This window comes from Bos javanicus, chromosome 26 (assembly GCF_032452875.1).
Source record: "Bos javanicus breed banteng chromosome 26, ARS-OSU_banteng_1.0, whole genome shotgun sequence".
NCBI classification, from domain to species: Eukaryota; Metazoa; Chordata; class Mammalia; order Artiodactyla; family Bovidae; genus Bos; species Bos javanicus.
The window spans coordinates 37,703,111-37,723,895 of record NC_083893.1 but is presented as its reverse complement, the minus strand read 5'-3'; the positions used below and the strand labels follow the sequence as shown (position 1 = coordinate 37,723,895).

Sequence of the window (20,785 nt, the reverse complement as noted above, 5' to 3'; positions counted from 1 at the left end):
AGTAAGAAAGTGAATTTGATACTACTGATGAAAGAACAGTGGGAATTTATACAGCACTATAGTGCTGAGCAGAACCTTTAGTTTTGACATTATAATTTGTGTGATTGTTTCATTCTGAGCTGAGTAAATTACTAATTGTCTAGCAAGATACTAATTGTTATTAGCCTGCAATACTGCTGTACCTTAGCATTTTAAGATTGTTTTCCTTGATTATTTTAAAAGGTTAATATCTTTAAATAGCTAATTGCTCTCATTCTAAAAGCAGCAGTATGCACACAGGATGTGTCAAATAGTGTGATATAATGTGTCACTGATTATGTACTAACTACAAAATTGTTTGCAGGAAGTCTCAAGTCTCCACACAGAAGAACACTGAGCTTTGATACTTCTAAAATGAACCAACCTGACAGCAGTGTGGATGCAGGTGAATCGGCTTTCGGAAGACAAAATGACCCATTTACAAATGTGACTGCTTCATTACCCCAAAAATTTGCAACACTGCCAAGGAAGAAAAATCCATTTGAAGAAAGCAGTGAATCATGGGACAGCAGCGTGAATTTATTTTCAAAATCAATTGAAGTAAGAAAAGAAAACAAGAGAGAAAAAAGGGAGAAAGTCAGCCTCTTTGAAAGAGTGACTGGAAAAAAAGATAGACGATCGGATAAACTTAACAACGGGGGAGCCGATAGCCCTTGTGACTTGAAATCACCTAATGCGTTTAGTGAACATCGGCAGGACTATTTTGATTATGAGTCAACTAATCCGTTTACAACAAAATTCAGGGCTTCAAATATAATGCCATCTTCAAGGTAAGCTTAAACGTGGGGAAGTTGTGCTATTTTGGAAAATATTATACTTGAAAGTATCAAATATCCTTTTTAAATTCCTTTCACTTGATTTGAGAAAAATGCTAATCTTGTTTTTATAATTAATTTTGGAGCCAGGCAGTGTGTACATCTTTGGAACTGAACTTTTTATCTTAGAAGGATAAAAGATTCTTAATCCCCACCGCATTATATTTCTTTCTACTTAATGCTGGCCAGAAACTCTCAGAAACTTAGGGAGAAAACTATGTAGCTTTTGATGAGGTGTGGTGAGAGGGAATCACCAGTGGGTGCTAATTCAAGCCAGAAATCTAAGTGATGAGTTGGGTTTCTAGATGTTACTATTTTTCATTGATTGGTTGTGAACCAGTAGCAGCGTATGGACTATTCTTTAAGAAATACTGGCTTAAGTTAAGTATTAATGTTTTTTGTGAAAGTGTTAGTTGCTCAGTCATGTCTAACTTTTCGTGACTCCATGGACTTGAAGTCTGTCATGTTTCTGTATCCTTGGAAGCCATGGTTTTCTTTACAGGTGTTGACTATCCTTACTAAGGGCTTCCCGGTGGCACTAGTGGTAAAGAATGCACCTGCCAGTGCAGGAGACTGAAGAGACGTGGGTTCAGTCCCTGGGTCTGGAAGACACCCTGGAGGAGGGCGGGGCAGCCCACTCACGCTTTCTTGCCTGGAAAATTCCATGAACAGAGGAGCCTGGCAGGCTACTGCCAATAGGGTCACAAAGAGTTGAACATGACTGAAGCGACTTAGCATGCACATACATACATCCTTATTAAATGGCTGTTTGGAGTAATGTTTATTGGAATCCAGTGAACCTTGGGAGTGCTATAAATACATCACAGAGCATCTGTAATGATGACTTACAGAAATAATCTATCATGATAAGGTTTAGATTGTCAAAATCCTGGAGTTTTCAGTTAAGTTAATAGTACTTTTCTAGTTCCTTAGTACAGGTTGGAATTGTATGGCTTAAGTAAGATGATGCATTTTGCAGAAGTGAATGGTGGAATAGCTGATTAAGGAAACCTCAAGCAAAAAATAAGATGAATCTATTGGAATCTTGTGCAGCTATCATGGAGGAGCATGGTAGACTGTTTGCCGTGAAACATAAACGTTCTTTCCCGGGGCAAGAACGTATGGTGGTCAGACCCCAGTGAGAAACCTCAGTGGCTCTGTGACCTCTCTCAACTTCCGCATCTCTGTCTTTGAAATAAGGAAAAGGAGACGTTCTCAGTAGGATTGGGGGACGATAAATGATAAAGTGCGTGGCGTAAACCCAGGCCCCAGATAGGGCACCCGTAACAGCGGTTGCTGTTAGTTTTATGTAGTGCCGTGTCATATTTTTACGTTTTACATATTTTTACGTTTTATGTAGTGCCGTGTCATATTTTGGTCAAGAACGTTGCTTTGTTTTGTCCCGCTATAAACAGAAAATAGTGCTAATAATTGCCCTTTTAGGCTTGTGATCTCCTGCCTGTCTTCTGATCTCTTAAAACATGAATTTAGAGTTTTCCGGGGAAAGCTAGTATTTCTTTTGTCTTCTTTTACCAAAATAAATGGGTATTCACTGTAGCTTTGGAAAGTATTGTTCAGTTTTCTTTATAGACTATACTTCAAAGAAATATGTTTTTATCATATGGTATTAATATTTTATTGAGAAGGCCATGGTTTTGATATGCTATTCCCAAATATTTCACTTTGTTATTTTACATACTGCACTTCACATATTGCCTTAAGAAGCTACACAGGTAAATAGACATGTAGTTGCTTTTTTCCCTTAACTGAGCTTTTTTTGGACCAAGTTATTGCCAAGAACTATCTGAGATAACTTAGAGACTGGGAGAAGGTAATGGCACCCCACTCCAGTACCCTTGCCTGGAAAATCCCATGGACGGAGGAGCCTGGTGGGCTGCAGTCCATGGGGTCACGAAGAGTCAGACACGACTGAGCGACTTCACTTTCACTTTTCACTTTCACGCATTGGAGAAGGAAATGGCAACCCACTCCAGTGTTCTTGCCTGGAGAATCCCAGGGACGGGGAAGCCTGGTGGGCTGCCATCTATGGGGTCGCATAGAGTTGGACACGACTGAAGTGACTTAGCAGCAGTAGAGTCAAAGAAAAGTGAAAACAGTGGGATGTGGTAGGAAAATGATTTTTAAATTATGGCAGTATGTGGAAAAATAGGTGTCCTCGAATTTTTAATTGCCTTATATGTGACTATTTACATGAACTTAAAAATCAATGTTTTAAAAGTGAGTGTGGCGTTTTGCCAAATTGAGGCTTTGTTTTGGGTTACTTCAGTATTAATGCTGTGTCTATCAAAATTAGAGTTGTAATCCTAAAGGAAATCAACCCTGAATAAGGACTGATGCGGAACCTCCAATACGTTGGCCACCTGATGTGAAGAGCTGTCTCATTGGAAAAGACTCAGATGCTGGGAAAGATTGAGGGTAGGAGAAGAAGGGGCAATAGAGGATGAGATGGTTCAATGGCATCATGGACTCAGTGGACAAACTCTGAGAGATAGTTAAGGACGGGGAAGCCTGTTATGCTGCAGTCCGTGGGATTGCGAGAGTCGGACACAACTGGTAACTGAACGACAGCAAGATGATATATGCATCAAATGATTGCAAGTAGTGAAAAAACAATAGGTTTTTTCATTTTAAAATTTTCTCTTCTTCATACTCAACGAGATGCCAACTATGAAGACAAAAACATCTGTAGATTCCTTCGAAGTTACTCTTCCTTTTTATATCACAAACCATCTTTGTGGTAAATGGAAAACATTTGCGGTAAAGGGGTTTGTTGTTGTTTCGTCACTAAGTCGTTTCCAGTTCTTTGTGACCCCATGGACTGTAGCCCACCACGCTCCTCTGTCCTCTGCTAACTCCTGGAGTTTACTCAAATTCATGTCCTTTGGGTCGGTGATGCTATCTAATCATCTCACCCTCTGCCGCCCCCTTCTTTTGCTTCAATAAACTTTGCCAGCATCAGGGTCTTTTCCAATGAGTCAGCTCTTTGCATCAGGTGGCCAAAGTGTTGGAGCTTCAGCATCAGTCCTTCCAAAGAATATTCAGGACTGATTTCCTTTAGGGTGGACTGGTTGGATCTCCTTGCAGTTCAAGGGACTCTAAAGAGTCTTCTCCAGCACCACAATTCAAAAGCATCAATTCTTCAGCACTCAGCCATCTTTATGGACCAACTGTCACATTGTACATGACTGTACAAAACTGGAAAAATCAGTTTTGACTGTACGGACCTTTGTCAGCAAAGTGATGTCTCTTTGTAAATACACTGTAGGTTTGTCATAGCTTGTCATCCAAGGAGCAAGCATCTTTTAGAGATAAATTAATAGAAGGATTGACTATAAATAGATCTAGGAAGATAGTGCAGTTTGAATTTTTGAAAAGAACTTTGTCTCAAGTGGAGTTAGAAAGGATATAGTTAAGATAGTTTGGTCTGTTCATATTTTTCCTTCCAGTAGCATTCCTCAGTTATATGGGACACTTTAGATTTCTTACCTTAACATCTAAACCAAATGCACTTTTGAAACTATAGACTTGCATCACTAGGACACATGCTGTGAATTATTTTTTTTCCAGTAACGCTAAATAGATCTCTTTACAGAGTCCTCGGGACTCCTGTGACTGATGTCTGTGAGAAAGATGAACAAAGTGAAGGCTGAAATATGTAGGTGTGGAACTGAATTTTGTTCTTTGAGTAAACTGGTTCCCTGTGATCTCAGATACGTGGGAACCATATTGTTACTCTCTGGCTGAATAGTGTGTGTGATCACAACTGGAGAATTTTCCTTATGCCAAAAAAAGGAACACTTTCTTGAAAGTTAGAGATTTTATTTGTTTGTAAGTAAAGTCGAGCTGAAGAAATCACCTATAATCACAAAAGTTACTGCATTTTGCTTCTGTTCTTGGAATAGATCCCATAGTCATACGTAAAACTGAGAGAGGAAATGAGCTAGCGTTTTTGTTGGGTTACTTCAACATAGAGTAGGGCTCTTTGAAATCCCTTTCCCCGCAATTGCTAATTCTCAGTCTCTTTCCTCTTACCTACCCCCACTTCTCTGAACAGAAGTAACTGTTCCTTGTGCTGCAGCCTGGTCTCCCTAGGCCTGCCTTTCTGTGGGCATCCTGCGGTTCAGTAACCTGACTACTTTACCCCTGTCACCTCCATGAACAACGTGAGGACAGAGCCTCCTTTTCATTCATCTTTTAACCCTTAATCTCCAGCGTAATGGTAGGTAGCAGGTATTGGAAAGCAGGTTTTGAATAAATGAATATGGTATAGCAGATGGATTTCCTAAAATACTAGTATTATCCCCTCATTCCCTTAGCCCCCTGCTTCCAGCTCAGTGTGGGCTGTGAAGGTCTTTCTGATAGACCAGAAACAGATCCATAAAGGCAGATGTGTGTATTTTTATTTACAACTAAACATGATTCCACTCCAGTATTCTTGCTTGGGACATCTCATGGACATAGGAGCCTGGTGGGCTACAGTCCATGGGGTTGCAAAAGAATCAGACACGACTTAGTGACTAAACGACAACAACAAAAGATGGTTAGAAATCTAAATGAGTCTTAAAGGACTACTAAAATGTAATACTCATTCTGACTGGCACATTTCTGAAGTTTGTTAAGAATTCTGTATTATAATAGGATAGATTACCAGCTGCAGTAAACAACCTTAGATCTTATTGGCTTGTTCCAGTAAAAGTTTATCCCTCCTTATCATGACACGTGAGTGCTTTGTTCCATGCTGTTTCTTGGCTCCACACGGTTGCTCAGGAACCAGGCTCCTTGTAATACTGTTGTTTAATGTGCATCCCCCAAGGCTGCGCAGCAGAGAAAAAGAGTGGAGGATCATGCGGATGTCTTCATGTGCCAGGCCTGGCAGTGGTACCCATTCCTTGTTCTGCCGGTGTTCCGTTGGGCAGTGTTCAGTCGTGTCCTAGCCTGAGTGCAGCCAGTTAGGAAGCATGGTTTAGCTGCAGACCCAGAGAAGAGCACTGGCTTTGAGTGCACAGTGGTGTGTGTCCTGGATGCCAGCTCTAAGAAGTCTGGATAACATTCTAACACTTGGTATGCTGTAGAAGTCCTGCTGCACGTGTATGTGAAAGCGTAGCTGGAATTCTTAGAGTTTTCAGAAGAATGTTTTATCAGTTAACTATTGGTGTTGAGTTGTTTGTGTTTTAAAATTGCTGCTGCTCCTGTTTTTAATTACAAATCACAGGTAATTTAGCAGCATCAGTATCAGCTAATGTTACGTGATTAACCCTACAGTTAAATAATTTAAAAAAAAATAGTGATTTTTTTACATGAGCAATATTTAACTTTCCCAAAACCAATATTCCTGAATGTTTGTTATACCATTTTCAATAATTTGTTCATGATTAATTCTTCAACACTGGGCTATTTTCCCTCTGGAAAGTGGAAATAGGTAGGTATGTTCACCAAAGCAGATTTGCTTTTTTTTTTTTTAAGAAGAGAGTCACAGCTAGACTGTTCTCTTAGGTGGGGACAGGTGACCAAGTTCTGGCTTACTGAAGGCTTAGTGGAAGAGAAGAATGGTCTGTCCTCCATATCCCTGGGTTCTTTGCATCCATGGAATCGAGCAATCTTGGGTCAAAAATATTTGGGGGAAAAATTTCTAGAAAGTTCCAGAAAGTAAAACTTGAACTTGCTGCTTGCTGGCAGCCATTTACACAGTATTTACCACTATTCATATAGCACTTACATTGTGTTGAGTGTTATAAGTAATCTAGAGATGATTTAAAGTATACAGGAAGGATGTGTGTAGGTTACATGCAAATACTAGGTTTTTTTATACAAGGGGCTTAAACATCTAGAGAGTTGAGTAATCTGGGGTCTTAGAACCAATACCCTACAGATACCAGTGGGCGATGTATACCAGTTTTAGGGCTAGTCCATGAAAACCTCCTATACAGCCCTCCATATTCCTTGCTTCCACCATACCCTGGACAGAAGGTTGGCAAACTAGGCTTGTAGGCCAAATCTGGCTTGCTGCCTGGTTTTTGGAAATAAGGTCTTACTGAAATGCAACTTGCCCATTTGTTTATGGATGCTTTTGTGCTGTAATAGTAGAGTTGAGTAGTTATGAAAGAGACTGTATGACCCACAAAGTCAAAAATATTTATTACTTGACCTTTTACACAGATAATCTGCTGAACCTGTACTAACTAATCTGTTGAACCTGTACTAACTAGATGGAGGTCTTTGGAGAGCCATAGATAGAATCCCTGAATGCATGTGAAAGGCCACCTCATAACAACAACTGCTGAACCTTGTTGTGAATAATAAATTTTCAGAATGTAAAATTACTGTGATGTTTGCATTTATGTATTATAGCACATAGCATCGTTATTTAGAGTTTAGGTCATAATGCCTCTTGTTCTGTTTAAGGAAGCCTAATTCAAAACACTTTCAGCGTTACTGGTTTGCAACACCAGATCCAAACTTCTGTTTCTGATTGTCAAGGATTATTGTGTTTTAGGCTTTTCTTAACTATTGAGTTTTTCTTTTACTGAACTTCACCTTTCTGTTCCAGGTGGGTTCATTTCCTTATTGCACCTCTCTACCCTGAGGTCTCTAAGCCTGGCCAGTTCCGTTCCTTGGCTCAGCTGTGGAATGCACTCTTTACTCGTCTGAGTGTCCTCAGACTATCCTTCATGTTGAAAACTCTTTAATCCTGTCTTGATTGATAACATAGTGTTCCCTCCTGTGGAATTCTGCTGATATAGAACGTAATTGCCGAACAATGTTTATTCTGTCTCGGTTTTAGTTTTCCCAACTAACCTGTGTAAACTGTTGAACAGTTGTGCTGTATCTTCTTTTGTGGGTGCCTGCAGCACCCAGGGGCTTCCCAGATGGCTCAGTGGTACAGAATCCGCCTGCCAGTGCAGGAGAGGCAGGTTTGATCCCTGGATCGGGAAGATGCCCTGGAGAAGGAAATGGTAACCCACTCCAGTGTTCTTGCCTGGAAAACCCCAGGGACGGAGGAGCCCGCGGGCAAAGAGTCAGATACGACTGAGCACGTGCGCGCAGCACCCAGATCACTGCTCATCCTCAGTGCTGACCGTCAGGGGCACCTGGGTTTTTTGTTTCGTTTTGCTTAAATCTTAGTTGAGTCCTACTGCAAGGTTAAATTAGAATCTTCAGTGGGTAAGCCCGGAAATAAAAGTCAGTGTTAAAAAAAAAGACTTCCTGCTGATTCTCAGGCTTAATAGTTACTGATCTGAATTACATCATCTATTTCATAAAAGTTCAGTAAGTACTTATATATGAACAAGAATCAGGAGTTGTGCTGGTAAACTCATAGTTGAAGAGACAGTCATATTAGCTTTGTCCGCAGGGCCCTAAGTAAGTAGAGGGATCAGTGAGGAGATCGGCTTGACTAAAACAGGGATGTGGAGAGGAGTATTTATTGGTCGAATGGCTAAGAAACAACTAAATTATAGTCGGCATTGAAGATCAAGCAGAAATGTCTGACTGTTGAGTATTTATGGCATCTGTGGATGGATTGTTTTTTAGGATTCAGGTGACACCTAGGCATCAGTCGTGATGAACAGCATTTAAAAAACATGCTTGTGTTTGTACGCTACCTGTAAGAAATTGAAGAGAACCTCGAATTTGTGATGTGTATTCTTCTGAGGTTCCAGTTTAGGACTGAAGAACTTCTCCTGCTTAAGGGAAGTCATTCATACAAGGAAAAAATTTGTAGTGTGTCTTATTCTGAAATTTAAAAAAATATATATAGTCGAGAACATAAGCCTACTCTGTAGGATGAGCTAATGCTGTTTGAGGTTAGAGGCAGCTCATTGAAGAGCAAGACCTTATGGGGAGGTATTTTTACCAGAGAATTTTGTTTTGGGAACATCCTCTTTAAGACCTGCACAAAGAACCTGCTTTCCTTTCATTATTTTCTGCCTTGTTGTAGTTGTGAAAACCATGTAAACAAACTCTTAGTTGGGCTATGAAAACTTAATGGTATATTGTATAATTCCATTCCTAGTATCCTTGACTTTATTAGAGTGTATATGCCTGTGTTTCCCTTTGCAGTATTTGCTGTGGAAGAATCTGTCCACATCTTAGCTCTGAACTTAAGCCAGTTATTTTTTAGGTCAGTGCATAGTGTCTGAGATCAAGATCTCATATTTATCATATGTACTTTACAATTTTGCATAATAGTATCAGTTCAGTTCAGTCACTCAGTCGTGTCCAACTCTTTGCAACCCCATGGACTGCAGCATGCCAGGCCTCCTTGTCCATCACCGACTCCTGGAGTTGACTCAGATTCATGTCCATTGAGTCGGTGATGCCATCCAACCATCTCATCCTCTGTTGTCCCCTTCTCCTCCTGCCTTCAGTCTTTCCCAGCATCAGGGTCTTTTCCAGTATCTTTGATGATTGTCACATGCCTTTCTTAGACTGCAAAAAAAAAAAAAAAGTTACCTAGAGTATATATTTAAATATGTTTCTAATTTTCACAGCGAAAATCACCACAGGCTTTTGAGCATGTGACAATGACTATGAAGTTGTATAGTACGTCCATTAAAAAATAGACATGTGTTTATTTTTCAGGGTTATAGTAAACAAATCATCCTAAAGAAAAGACCTTATTCATAGTTTTAAAGCCATCATTTTTATAATGTTCCTTACATTTTTTTTCCTATTTAAATTTAAAACACAGTCTTTGGTTTAATAAACCTCACCCCACATAAGGTTTATTTTAATAGCAGTGTTTACTTTTTGTCCATATTTGTCTAATGTTAAAGATAATCTGCCTGTTATTCATGGCAGCCTATAAATCTTTTTTACACAGCTGACAATTTGTAGCTTCATTTATGAGACAGAAAACAAAAACTTTTGAGATGATTTTTAGAGCCATTAATCCATTAGTGCCCAGGGATTTACAGAATGTATCTAATGAAAGGATGACTGGGAGCCTGAAATATGTGATGTGATTAGTTCCCTTAACACTAACTAGAACTTTTATGCTTAACTCCCCAGATACGACTTGAAACTTTTTTACCCTTTGTCATCCTAATACTCATTATAATAGCTCTCATTAATTGGTACAACTCCCAGTGGGTTAATTTGAAGATACCAACCATGCTATCCTTTTGCTAACTTACTATTGCAAATTGATATTTATAGACTTCAAAATTGAAAACAAAAAAAGCCCTAACAGAAAAGGACAAACTTTGCTAAGTTATTATTTTGAGCTGAGAGATTGAGATACACAGAGAATCTGTTGAGAAAAGAAAACAAGCCAAAAAAAAAAAAATCCATAAAAACTACTGTAGGCTAATAAACTGATGTGAAAATTTCTCAATTTACAGCACTTGACAGGTGCTAAAAGAAAAGCATCTTTAATTTTAATGTGTTGTTAGGACCTCTTTAGAGAGACTGTACAAGTTATTAACAAGGTCCTCTGAGACAGGAGACGGGTAATTAACAAGACCTATGGAGATATAGTTTAGGTAATTAACGAGCTCTTAGGCACTGGACACAGGATAACACATAGCGAGTCCAATACTTAAAGAGAACAGGTTGTTATGATCAAATACAAGATGTAGAATGTAAGTGTTCTTGAAGTTTCTGATAGGAAAATACAAGATTATATTCTAGTGACCTTAATGCACTAATTTTTATAAATCAATATGTAAATTTTTTGCTTTAAGATAGAATTTGAGATAATTATTTCTTTGTAAAATCAAACAAGGAAGCTTGTTACATATAGATTAATAATCTTCATTAATTGCCATTAATGAACTTTGAGAACAATACATTGGAAGGACGTAACTTCTGTGATTCAGACTGCGCTGTGCGTAGTCGCTCATTCGTGTCCGACTTTTTGCGACCCCCTGGACTGTAACCCCCCAGGCTCTAAATTTAGACTATTCTGTTTATTTTTCACCTATGGGCTGTTGATTAAAACTGCCTGTTCCAAATGGGCAGTCCACTTTCTTTGAGCTTTAAATTAGTCAGGATCTAGGCCAGAGAGGACTGTCTTCCATCAGTTTAGCTTTTACGTAATACGCAAGATCAGATCAGATCAGATCAGTCACTCAGTCGTGTCCGACTCTTTGCGACCCCATGAATTGCAGCACGCCAGGCCTCCCTGTCCATCACCAACTCCCGGAGTTCACTCAGACTCACATCCATCGAGTCAGTGATGCCATCCAGCCATCTCATCCTCTGTCGTCCCCTTCTCCTCCTGCCCCCAATCCCTCCCAGCATCAGAGTCTTTTCCAATGAGTCAACTCTTTGCATGAGGTGACCAAAATACTGTAAGGGTCCCTCCCGTATATTCTTAGGGTACCTTTAAGTCTGAGATTAGATGGTCTCAATTTCAGATACTTGGTCTAATTATTTCCTATGTAAATTTGAAATTGTTGGGGTATGAGTTGAGATCTGGTTCAGAAAACTCCCAGTCTGTAAGCCTTTATTAAAACATGCTATACTCTAAAGGTTAAGAATATGAAGAAAGCCCTTGCAGGTCTTCTAATTCATTCCATTGCTTCCTCTGTGTTGTCTGCTCAAGTCCATCAGAATGACTTTTTCTGAATTTCAGATCTCATAATCAAATGATGTTTTCAGTTTTCATTATTTTTGGATGAATAAGCTAGAACTAGGTCTTGTGCTGGAATATAGGAGGAGCCTGGCGGGCTACAGTCCATGGGGTTGCAAAGAGTCGGACATGACTGAGCAACTACACTTTCACTTTCGTATTTGCTATATATAAGGATAGCAGAGGTTATTAAGATACAAATCCTGCTCTAAGAGCTCATCAAAACAGGCACATAAAAATTAGGTCTAAATTCCATGCTAAGGACTGGCATTGTATCGGCATTGGGGTACTATGAAAGATTTTTACATTGGGTTGTGATACCATCAGAGTAATATCTTCAGTATTCTGTAGCATGGGGATTTCCTGGGGCCAGGAGTGGCAACAGGGAGGAGGCCTTGGAGCAAGAGAACAAGTTAAGAAGTTACCATGATTGTTGAGGTGAGAGTTTGATTGAGGTCACTTGGCAGTGAGGATGGAAAGAAGGGAACATCTCTGAGATACATTTCTGGACTAACATAGATGGGATTTGACCATTCTGCCTGTGTGTGTGTGTAGGGGAGGGATGTTGGGGGACTGGTAAAGGAGAAAAAATGAGGAGGATCATTTAAGTGATATGTCTTTAATCAATGTCTTAAATTTGATGAATCACAGTACTGTAAGAACTGTATTGTAGCAATGTCAGATCTTTAGTCTTTGAATCAAACTTGGCATTCCAGTCTTGATGAAGAGGTTTGAGTTTTTTGTGTTTTTAATGTGATGCTGTTTATTTTAGAATTTTGTTTTTAGAGAATAGGACTTACATATTTTGAGTTATTGGAGACAAGGAAGTTAGTATCAACCTAATAACAGTTCATGAGAGTTTGTTTTTGAAACCTGGAAAATACTTCAGGTTCTTTGAACTCAGGAATGCACATTTCTATAACTGCTTATGGACTTAATGCATTTAAAGTGTATTCACCTTAACACTGTTATTACTCCATGCATTTCTCTCCAGTGGCTTTGGCTTTACCAAGTCGTGCCCCTTGGGATCCCTTTTGTCAGTTTCTCACTAAGAATAACTTTTCTTTCTTTTATGCTTTTCCCTTGTTTGTGCACCGCTTTTGTAGGCCTCCTGCTTCGATGTTTAGAGCATTTCTTTTTGGACTGCTGTGTCCACATCACCTGTGGTTACCCTTCATAACAATAAAGCTTTAATTTTTTAAATACAGGTGCTATTTCTATATATTTAACATGTGGTGGTAGTGTTACCTGTGGCCAGAGTGTTTTAAATAGCTGCTGGTGATAGAAATTAATTAATTTGATTTGGAATTGATAGGAAGCAATTAATTTGATTTGGAAATCATCTTCCTTATATGCATTTAGCTAGTTTCTAAGAATATTAGGATTCAGACATTTGACATTTGTCTCCTTGAACTTATATTTTAAATATAAATTATCTTTGATTTGATATACTAATACAATTCAGTATTATATAACAGAAGCTTCCCAGGTGACTGAATGGAAAACAATCTGCCTGACAATGCAGGAGATGTAGGAAATGCTGGTTCGATCCTGGGTGGGGAAGATTCCCCTGGAGGAGGAAATGGCAACTGACTTTAGTATTCTTGCCTGGACAATTACATGGACAGAGGAGCTTGGCGGGCTGCAGTCCATGGGATCGCAAAGATCCCAGCATGACTTAGTGAACTGAGCGTGCGCACATGCACACACATCATATAACAGATAATAATTATAATGTAAATGTATTCAAATCAATATAAATATTAAAGTACAGTATTATGTAACTACTTTAAATATAGTGTACAACAAATAAAAATGTTTTATGTATTTTATATATTTATTTTAAGCTTAGATATCTTTCTGACAAAGTGCTAATACTACTTAATAGCAATTACATGGGTCAGTTTACCCAGAATAAAACTTAATTCAAATTGCCAATTTTTAAAGGTCATTTCAACAAACATGTTTGTAAAACTCTACGGGGGCTGGAGGTGGATGAGTGAAGATGAGATTCATAGGTTACAAGTAGCCTCCTAAGCTAGGGAGTGGGACGTGTAAGCAGTGACCAGTAATCCAGGCCGAGTGAACTGTGTAGAATACGGTTTGTTATGAGAAGGGAGGAAGAGCTTGCTAGAGATTGGGAAGTGCTTCTTCAAGGAAGAGGCCTTTGAACTTTTGTTCTTGACCACTGAACGAGATTTTTCAACTTGGGGAATGAGTAGACAGAGTAGTTTTTAGTACATAGCAAGGAAGCTTATTTTAAAAATTGAGAGATGCATTTTGAAAGAATGTTTTATAACAGTGACTATATACTGTTTTATCTTTAGTTGTCTGCTAACTACCTAGTAATTTTACCATTGCTTTTCTAGTTGGAGTCTCGTCTCAGTCTGTCGTTCCCTGCCTGGTAGGTTCCTGAGGAAGTGTGTTTGCTCCTTTAGGCTACCAGGAGCCAATTAGTGAGTGCCCTGCAGCAGCTCTGCGTTAAGAATAACAGCCTCTTTGTTATGGAGCCTGGTGTGGGAATGGGGATATTCAGGTTAATCACATGTTTTGTTTACTTGAGGTGTACAATATATTGTTTCACGTAGATTTTTTCACTTTCAAAGAAATTAAGTTTCCCAAATAAATTAAAAATGGAGATCATACCAGATATAACTTCATGTTTGAGTCATAAGATATATTTGATTAACTACTTCTACCAGAGGACTTTTCAGTGTTATGTAAAAGTATAAATATAGTCATAGTAGAATATCCTAAAGCAAGTATAGGATAGGTATCAAGAATTCAGGTTTAGGACTCAGGTCTGGATTTGAGTCTCTTGAATAGCTGTCTGACCTTACTTAGCCTTTCTAAGCCTCATTGTAAAATGGGATAACAGCCTTGGTGCTATGGAAGAAATTACGTGATGTTAGGCACCATAAAGTGCTAAAGGTAGGTTTGCCACGTGGTAAAGCTGGAAATGGTAGCTCTTGCTGTGGTCTTACTACAAAGCATCTATAGAATCTAGTAACGATTGCTTTAAATAAGTTAAATTATTTACAAGTAACTATATTCTCAGCTTTAAAAATCATAAATCATAAAAGAACTTAGGAGTTCATATTTTTCGCTGACTGATAAAGAACATACATTTGGTAAAAAGAAATAGACATAAAAATTCTTTTCAATGTGTATGTTCAGTAATAATCTTTGATGAAATAAACTGTGTACCACATTGAAATTAAGTAAAAATATTCCCTATTTAAGTAGAAAATTTATGACTTTGAAGGCAGTGTATAATCCCGTGTTCAGAAATTATTACATAACACTAATAAGAACAGTGCAGGGTAAATATCTAAGCTGTGGCTTAACCTTAAAGCTTGATGAGTTTTTCTAAACTCACATGACTGAGTTCAAATTAAATTGTTCAAAGCTATCAGAGTAAGAAGGATAACTGCTGCTTATGGAAAACTCCTCAAAGTTTTGAGTCTGCTTTGGGAAAAGGCTTCCCTGCCTTAGGAAATTCACACAGGTAGTAGTATATCCCTTCTAACCAAGTAAGTGGGTACTTGTCTTATAAATGTTATTTTCTTTTAAAAGTTCTTGTTGGGAAGAAGAGGCTAGAAAGTATTTTTACATGGAACAATAATTTTTTTTCTGGCAAAATTACACAATGTTAGAGTCCTAGAAAACCAGCTCTTAACTTGCCAAGACTTCTTAAGGCTGGGCTTTTCAGCCTAAGGTGTAGCATAGCCAGGAATCTCCCAGTCACCCTAGCAGCTCTGCTTCCAAGGAGGATACGTACACCGAGCCTGGGGTTTGTGTCACCCTGTGGAGAGGCCCCAGGAAGTCCAGTGGCCTCGTGTACCTCGTCTTGAAAGCTCTGCAGAGATGATGGTTTAAGGAAGCAGGTGCTTTCTGGCCACAACCCCTTGCAGGATGTTCTTGAACATTGGAGGCCATCCTGGTGACCAGAGGGTGCCAAGGCTTCTTTTCCAGAACTTGGGCTTCCTGGTGGCTCAGACGGTCAAGAATCTGCCTGCAATGCAGGAGACCCCAGGTTTGATCCCTGGAGAAGGAAATGGCAACCCACTCTAGTATTCTTGCTTGAGTAATCCCATAGACAGAGGATCCTGGTGGGCTACAGTCCATAGAGTTGAAGAGTCACACTGAGCAGCTAATACTTGGACTTTGTTTTTGGCTTTGTCGTGGGTGCAGAGCCAGCTTGTGGTACTTTTGGCCAGGGGCACTGTGCGCCAACTTGCTTTTGTCCCCTCTTTCATGGAAGAGTTACCGCTGCCTAGATTGTCTTCAGCCTGTCAGGAAAAGGCTGATCAAGGCTGGGTTGGTCTTGATCACAGAGAGAGCCTGTGCTGGGTCTGGCCCTGTGAAGGGCCCTGGTGCCTTGTTCTCATCACTCCTGCCCAGTTTCACTGTTGGGCTTCCAGAGTAAACAGAACTTGCTTCCTACCCGTTCCCGATACCCTCAAAAAGACTCCAGTGAATATATGGCAGACAGTGGGCCACGGTCTACTCAGAGCAACAGGATAATCACAACACAATTTCCCAGACTGACAAGGTTCCTCAAAATTTAAGGAGAAAAGATTTTTTTGTGTTAAGACAAACATGATTATGGTGTGGAATAAAATGTAAAAATCTACCTGAATTTTTAAGTTAAATTTTAGATGTCAAGGCAATCTATGCTTGTTGTCACATTTATTCTCATGCATCAGGCAGAATACTAACGAGAACAGAGTTTGAGAAGCTTAGTTTTAAAGAAATGGCAAACTCTCAGAATTCATAGGGCTTGTGTTTGGAAATTCGTAAATTGATCGACTGTTTTTTTATTTTGTTGTCTGCTATTCAGTTTAACTACATTTTATTTATAACTAATTCTTTTTTCACCAGGAAAAAACCATAAGTTAAACTTGATCAAACATAATATTCTTGATGAAACATGCCTTAATTTCATGGATATCCTTCAGTCCTCAATGTTTTAGGACTTTGTTTATAACATAGAGATTTCTATACCATGATAGAGAAGCAGCTAGGTCTGAGTTTGCTGTCCATGATCTGTGGTGTCACTGACCACAATTTCTTAATTATCTTGCCTACGAGATCTCATAAAAGATACCCTGTGAGAATAATAATAAGTAAATTACTGTTAATCCCCACGGACATTTATGTGTTAGGTTCTGTTTTGCCATCCAGGTATCAGTGTGCATGCCCAGTCCCAGGAGAGAGAATGGAGTATTTTAATCTCTAGTAACATTAATTTGATTTGGTACTCACTTCCCCCAACTCCCCCTTCAAAAGAAAGGAAAAAAGCAGTATTGAGTTGCACCTTGACTCTTAAGCCCTATTTGCATGTGTAATAGACATAATTGAAATGTGCCGAAGGTTTTGTTTTTTAGTGGAATCTCTCTACCAGCACTTCATTTTTAAAGGCTTTTATAAAAGGAATTGTTAACATTCTTTGAACTCCTTTAACATTGAACCTCTATAAATTGTTTTCAGGATTTACCAGAGAATTTTCAATTTAATCTGTATTGTGATCAAATACCCAAAGTGGTAGACCTGGTTGGTAAACTGGCTAGTGGAATGGATTTTATTAGAAGTCACCAGTTTGAAACTTATTTCAATTCATATTGACAGTTTTAAGTATCAGAGTAATTATATCTTAAAAAGAATGAACCGCCCCCCGAGTAATACGCTCTCAGGTCTAGATCAAAGTGATCTTCATTATTGAGAAAACTGATTTCCTCTGCTCTTTGGGGACTTGATTATTTCCTGTTGAAGCCTTTATTGATCACCTATTTATTCAGTCAATTATTAGCTCAATTTTTATTAAGCACTGGCTATTAATTTATTCAACATACGTTTGTTAAGCATCTGCCATACCCTAGGTACTGTGTCAGATGTTTGGACTGAAAAGATTGAGATATTGTTCCCTTTCTTCAAGGAGCCTGTGGTAGAAAGGAATAGAGAGTTCAGGGATTAAGATAAATACCCAAAATGCAGACTTAAAAAACAATTGTTTATAGAGCAGTTTGAGATCACAGCAGAATTGAGCAGAAGGTACAGAGATTTCCCGTATCATCCTACAATCACACAGATACAGCTTCTTCCATTATGAACATTCCCCACTAGAGTGGTAAATGTTTGTTAAAGCTGAGGGACCTACATTGACACATCAGAACTATACAGTCTGTGGTTTACATTAGGGTTCATTCTTGGTGTGCTATATTCTGTGGCTTTTGACAAATGTGTAATGACATGCCTCCATCTTTATAGTATCATATGGAGTATTTCCACTGCTGTACAAATCTTCTGTGCTCTGCCTATTGACTGGTCCCTCCTCCCCGACCCCTGGAAACTACTGATCTTTTTACTCTTTCTATAGTTTTTGCCTTTTCCAGAAGGTCACATAGTCAGAATCGTACAGTCTGTGTAGACTTTTCAGCTTGGCTCCTTTCACCTAGTGACGTGCACTTAAGGTTCCTCCACGTTCTTTTCCTGACCTGAGAGCTTATCTGTTCATTTCTTAGCACTGGGTAGTATTCCACTGTCTGGACGTACCAGTTTATCCACGTAGCTACTGGAGGACATCTTGAGTGCCTCCAAGTTTTGGCAGTTAGGAATGAAGTTTCTGCAGGCATTTGCGTGCAGGCTTTTGTGTGGACGTGATTTTCGGCTCCTCTGGGTGGACACCGGGCGCAGGGGCTGGCCTGTGTGGTCAGTGCTCCCGCCGCCCCACACCTGCGTCCGCCTTAGTGCTGTTGCTGTGGCGGGTTTTGGCCTTTCCGGTAGGTGTGTGGTGGTATCTCGTTGTTTGCGTCTGTTTTTCCTCGGTAGCTTATGTTGGACATCTTTTTATGCCTAATGCCATCTGTATGTCTTCTTTGATGAGATCTCTTGGAATCTTTGGCCTGTTTTTAAATCGGATTATTATTGTTGACTTTTAAGAGTTCTTTGTATATTTTGATAACAGTCCTTTATATCAGATATCTTTTTCATATATCTTCCCGCAGTCTGTGACTTGAGTTTTCATTCTATTAACAGTTTTTTTTTTTTTTTTGTACAGCAGAAGTTTTTAATTTTAATTAAGTTCAACTTGTAAATTTTTTCTTTCTTCATGGATCATGCCTTTAGTGTAATATCTGAAAAATGATTACCATACCCAAGATCATCTACATTTTCTTTGTGTTATCTTTTAGGAGTTTTGTAATTTTGTCCTTTACATTTGGGTCTGTGATTGATTTTGAGTTAATTTTTATGAAGGATGTAAGGTCTGTATCTAGGATCATACACTTTACATTGGATTTAGCACTTTGTCATTTAAAAAAATGTTCCATTTTAAATCTCTTTTAATCCTAATTTTTTGAAATAGGTAATGAAATTTTTGTTTCCTAATTAAGAATAAATTATATACGAAATGTAGAGCAATTTAATAGGTTGTACCTGGGTGCTGAGTGGTGGGCAGTAAGTTTGAAAAGATATAATTAAGCACAATAGGCTTTGAAAGCCAGGCTAAGAAATTTTGTTATTGTCCTGGAGGACGTGGGAGGCCAGTTCTTTGAAAGAAGGATGACGAGGTTAGACTTGAGCTTTAGAATATCCTACCCACGCCTGTTGCATAGCTAGATGGGATGGAAGGAGGGTGGTAGAGCCTGAGAGGAAGCTGTTACTGTGGTCCAGGCTGTTTTAGTGTAGGTTGTCATGTGGTCTCATGAGCAGAAGGGTAACCAACATTGGAAATGAGTAGCAAGGAAACAATGAGAGATCCACGTCCAGAAGCTGAGTGGGGAGAAGCTGGCTGCCTGCTGATGAGGCATGCAAGCTGAAGGCTGGAGTCAGGGGTGCCTCTGAGGCAAGACTTCACCTTTTTGTACCAGAAGAGGAAAGTCAGACAGAACTGATAGAAGAGTCAAGGTGATGATGGGCTAGGGACAACTTTGAGGCGCAAGTAATATACCCAGTCTGAGACTGAACAGACTTTTGTAAAGGAGGTATTGTTACAAAGGATACAGCAGTTGTGGTTGAAGATTAAAGATGCAGCCGTCATCAGTCCACATAGTGGTGGCAGCTGAAGTAGAGGGAAGATACGAAATCACCAAGGTAGAGTGGAAAAAGAAGTTTGAAAGCAGAACCTTTAGAAATAGCTAGTGTCTTCCACCTAGGGCAGAATGAGGAAGATGACAGGTAATCAGAAACATAGGAGAAAATTTAGGCCATCACAGATCACAGATCTTAGAAAGAGAGAATACTCTTCAAAGAGAACTGAGAGGTTAAAGAGAATGAGGCTGTTGCTGTAAATAAAAGTGATTTGTTGTTAACCTTCATAAAAGCGGTGGTGAGGATGTGTTTCAGGTTAGTTACAAAGGTGAGTCAGTGAAGTAACAAAGACGGCAGGAGGGGCTTGGGAGGAGTTAGAGATTGGCAAAATGAAAGTGAGGAAACATCTGAGGGATGATGGGCTAAGTATGCTCTGGTGAGAGGGGTGAGTAAATGCAGACGGATTAGGAAACACCTGGGATGTTGGGGGTCCACAGAGCGGGTCCGATAGGAGCAAGGGAGCGGGAGAATCCGAAGGTGCGATGATCAGATGGGATTTCGCCTATGAGATCTTACTGTGGGAGACTGTATTCCAGTGTGTGGATTCCTGTTCCTTGGGAAACATGTTTAAAGGAGTTCTGTTCATGAAAATGTGTTATATATTGGGAGGCGCCATAATAAAGTATAGTAGTAGTAGTCAAATCCCAGTCACTTCAGTTATACCATTTCAGAACTGCAGTTTGGTTTTCTTTCTTTTTTATTTTAAATTATTGAGTGAACAGTGTATGGCGTTTATTGTGTATTCTTACATCAGTTAAATTCCTAGCAGGAAACAGATGACACACTCAAAGTGAGTAATTGAAGAAAGTTGAATGAAGAGACCGCGTATGGAGGGCTGGCTGGGGTTGGGACACCAAGGAAGGCTATTGTAGCACTAGGGACCTGCCGTGTCTGGAAGGGACTGCCACACACAGTGTGAAGGGACAGCTGTGGCTGTTTGTACAGAAGCTACTGGCAGAGCTGTGGTGCCATGGGGCTGAGACCCCTTCTTTCTGTCCTCCAGTCTCTTGCAAGTATCTCCCAGTGGTCAAGCACAGCTGGAAACCAGTGGGCGAGGGGCCCAGGTGACGAACTTTCCAGCGATCAGCCATCTTGGGTGCAGAGATGGGCAGAATGGAGCGGGGGAGTTCAGAGGGGACAGACAAAGAAGTTCAGTACCTGTTAATTTGCAGCCTTTGTTCTGTCTGTAAGAATGTCTGGGTCTTGCACTTTTCTCAGTCATTCTGATTGGAAGAATGCTCAGGAA

At 39.5% G+C, this 20,785-nt stretch overlaps 1 protein-coding gene across 2 annotated transcripts in view; it reads left to right on the top strand.

Annotated features, from left to right (window-relative positions):
* Window positions 1–20,785, top strand: part of RAB11FIP2 (RAB11 family interacting protein 2) — a 43,807-nt gene that overhangs the window by 7,326 nt on the left and 15,696 nt on the right. For both annotated transcript variants that reach the window (XM_061403616.1, XM_061403618.1), the window contains exon 3: window positions 344–809. In XM_061403616.1, the coding sequence (XP_061259600.1) occupies window positions 344–809 (466 nt within the window). The remainder of the gene's footprint in view (window positions 1–343; window positions 810–20,785) is intronic.